We start from the raw sequence: 650 nt of genomic DNA on the forward strand, positions 1-650 counted from the left end.
AATTTCGCGATAGGTTACAATTTTTTTTTAATATAAAAACCCGTAGCCCTACCCGAGGTGGTTCGAGGGTACTCACCAGGATGCGGCCGGTGGTGGTCTGTCCGGAGATGAGCTCTCCGGCCCAGTCCTTGGCCTCCGTCATGAAGTTGCCCTCGAACTCCTGCTTGTTCTGGCGGGCGGCCTTCTGCTCCTTCTGCTTGGGGTCGTTGGGCCCGAGCTCGGGCTCCGACCGGCAGCACAGCAGCGCGAAGGCGCGCCATAGCAGCACGATGAGGAGTCCGGCGAGGAAGGTGACGATGCTCGAGAGCAGGAAGCACCAGTAGCGGCGCACCTGCAGGCACTCGTTGGTGGCGACGGTGGTCGGGACGTCGCTCGTCAGGTCTAGTAGCGGCTCCTCTGTCATCCTCTACCCCATGGCGTCCCACTCTCGTCGAGGCCACTGTTACCCCTAGGGCGCCGCGCCCGCCCGCCTCTGCCTGCCTGCTCTGGCTGCCTGCCCTGGCTGCCTGCCTGACCAGCCTGCCGAGGGAGCAGCGCCGTGCCGCCGACCGCCTCGCAGCCTGTCCGACGGACCACTGGGGCCGGGGCCGCCAGCGCGCTCGCGGGGGGCGGCGTGAGGGCGGCGTGGGCCCGGGGCCCGCGGGGGCCGC

At 68.0% G+C, this 650-nt stretch overlaps 1 protein-coding gene across 1 annotated transcript in view; it reads right to left on the reverse strand.

The window, feature by feature from the left end:
- The window catches only part of LOC113205301 (calcium-activated potassium channel slowpoke), a gene marked incomplete at its 3' end in the record, with an annotated part of 72,767 nt that extends 72,169 nt beyond the window's left edge, over positions 1-598 (reverse strand). The window contains 1 exon segment of the mRNA XM_052267930.1: positions 77-598. Within this exon segment, the coding sequence (XP_052123890.1) occupies positions 77-403 (327 nt within the window).
- Between the last annotated feature and the right edge of the window lie 52 nt (positions 599-650).

The sequence above is a fragment of the Frankliniella occidentalis genome, unplaced genomic scaffold (assembly GCF_000697945.3).
Source record: "Frankliniella occidentalis isolate FOCC.00 unplaced genomic scaffold, Focc_3.1 Scaffold61, whole genome shotgun sequence".
In the NCBI taxonomy this organism is placed as follows: domain Eukaryota; kingdom Metazoa; phylum Arthropoda; class Insecta; order Thysanoptera; family Thripidae; genus Frankliniella; species Frankliniella occidentalis.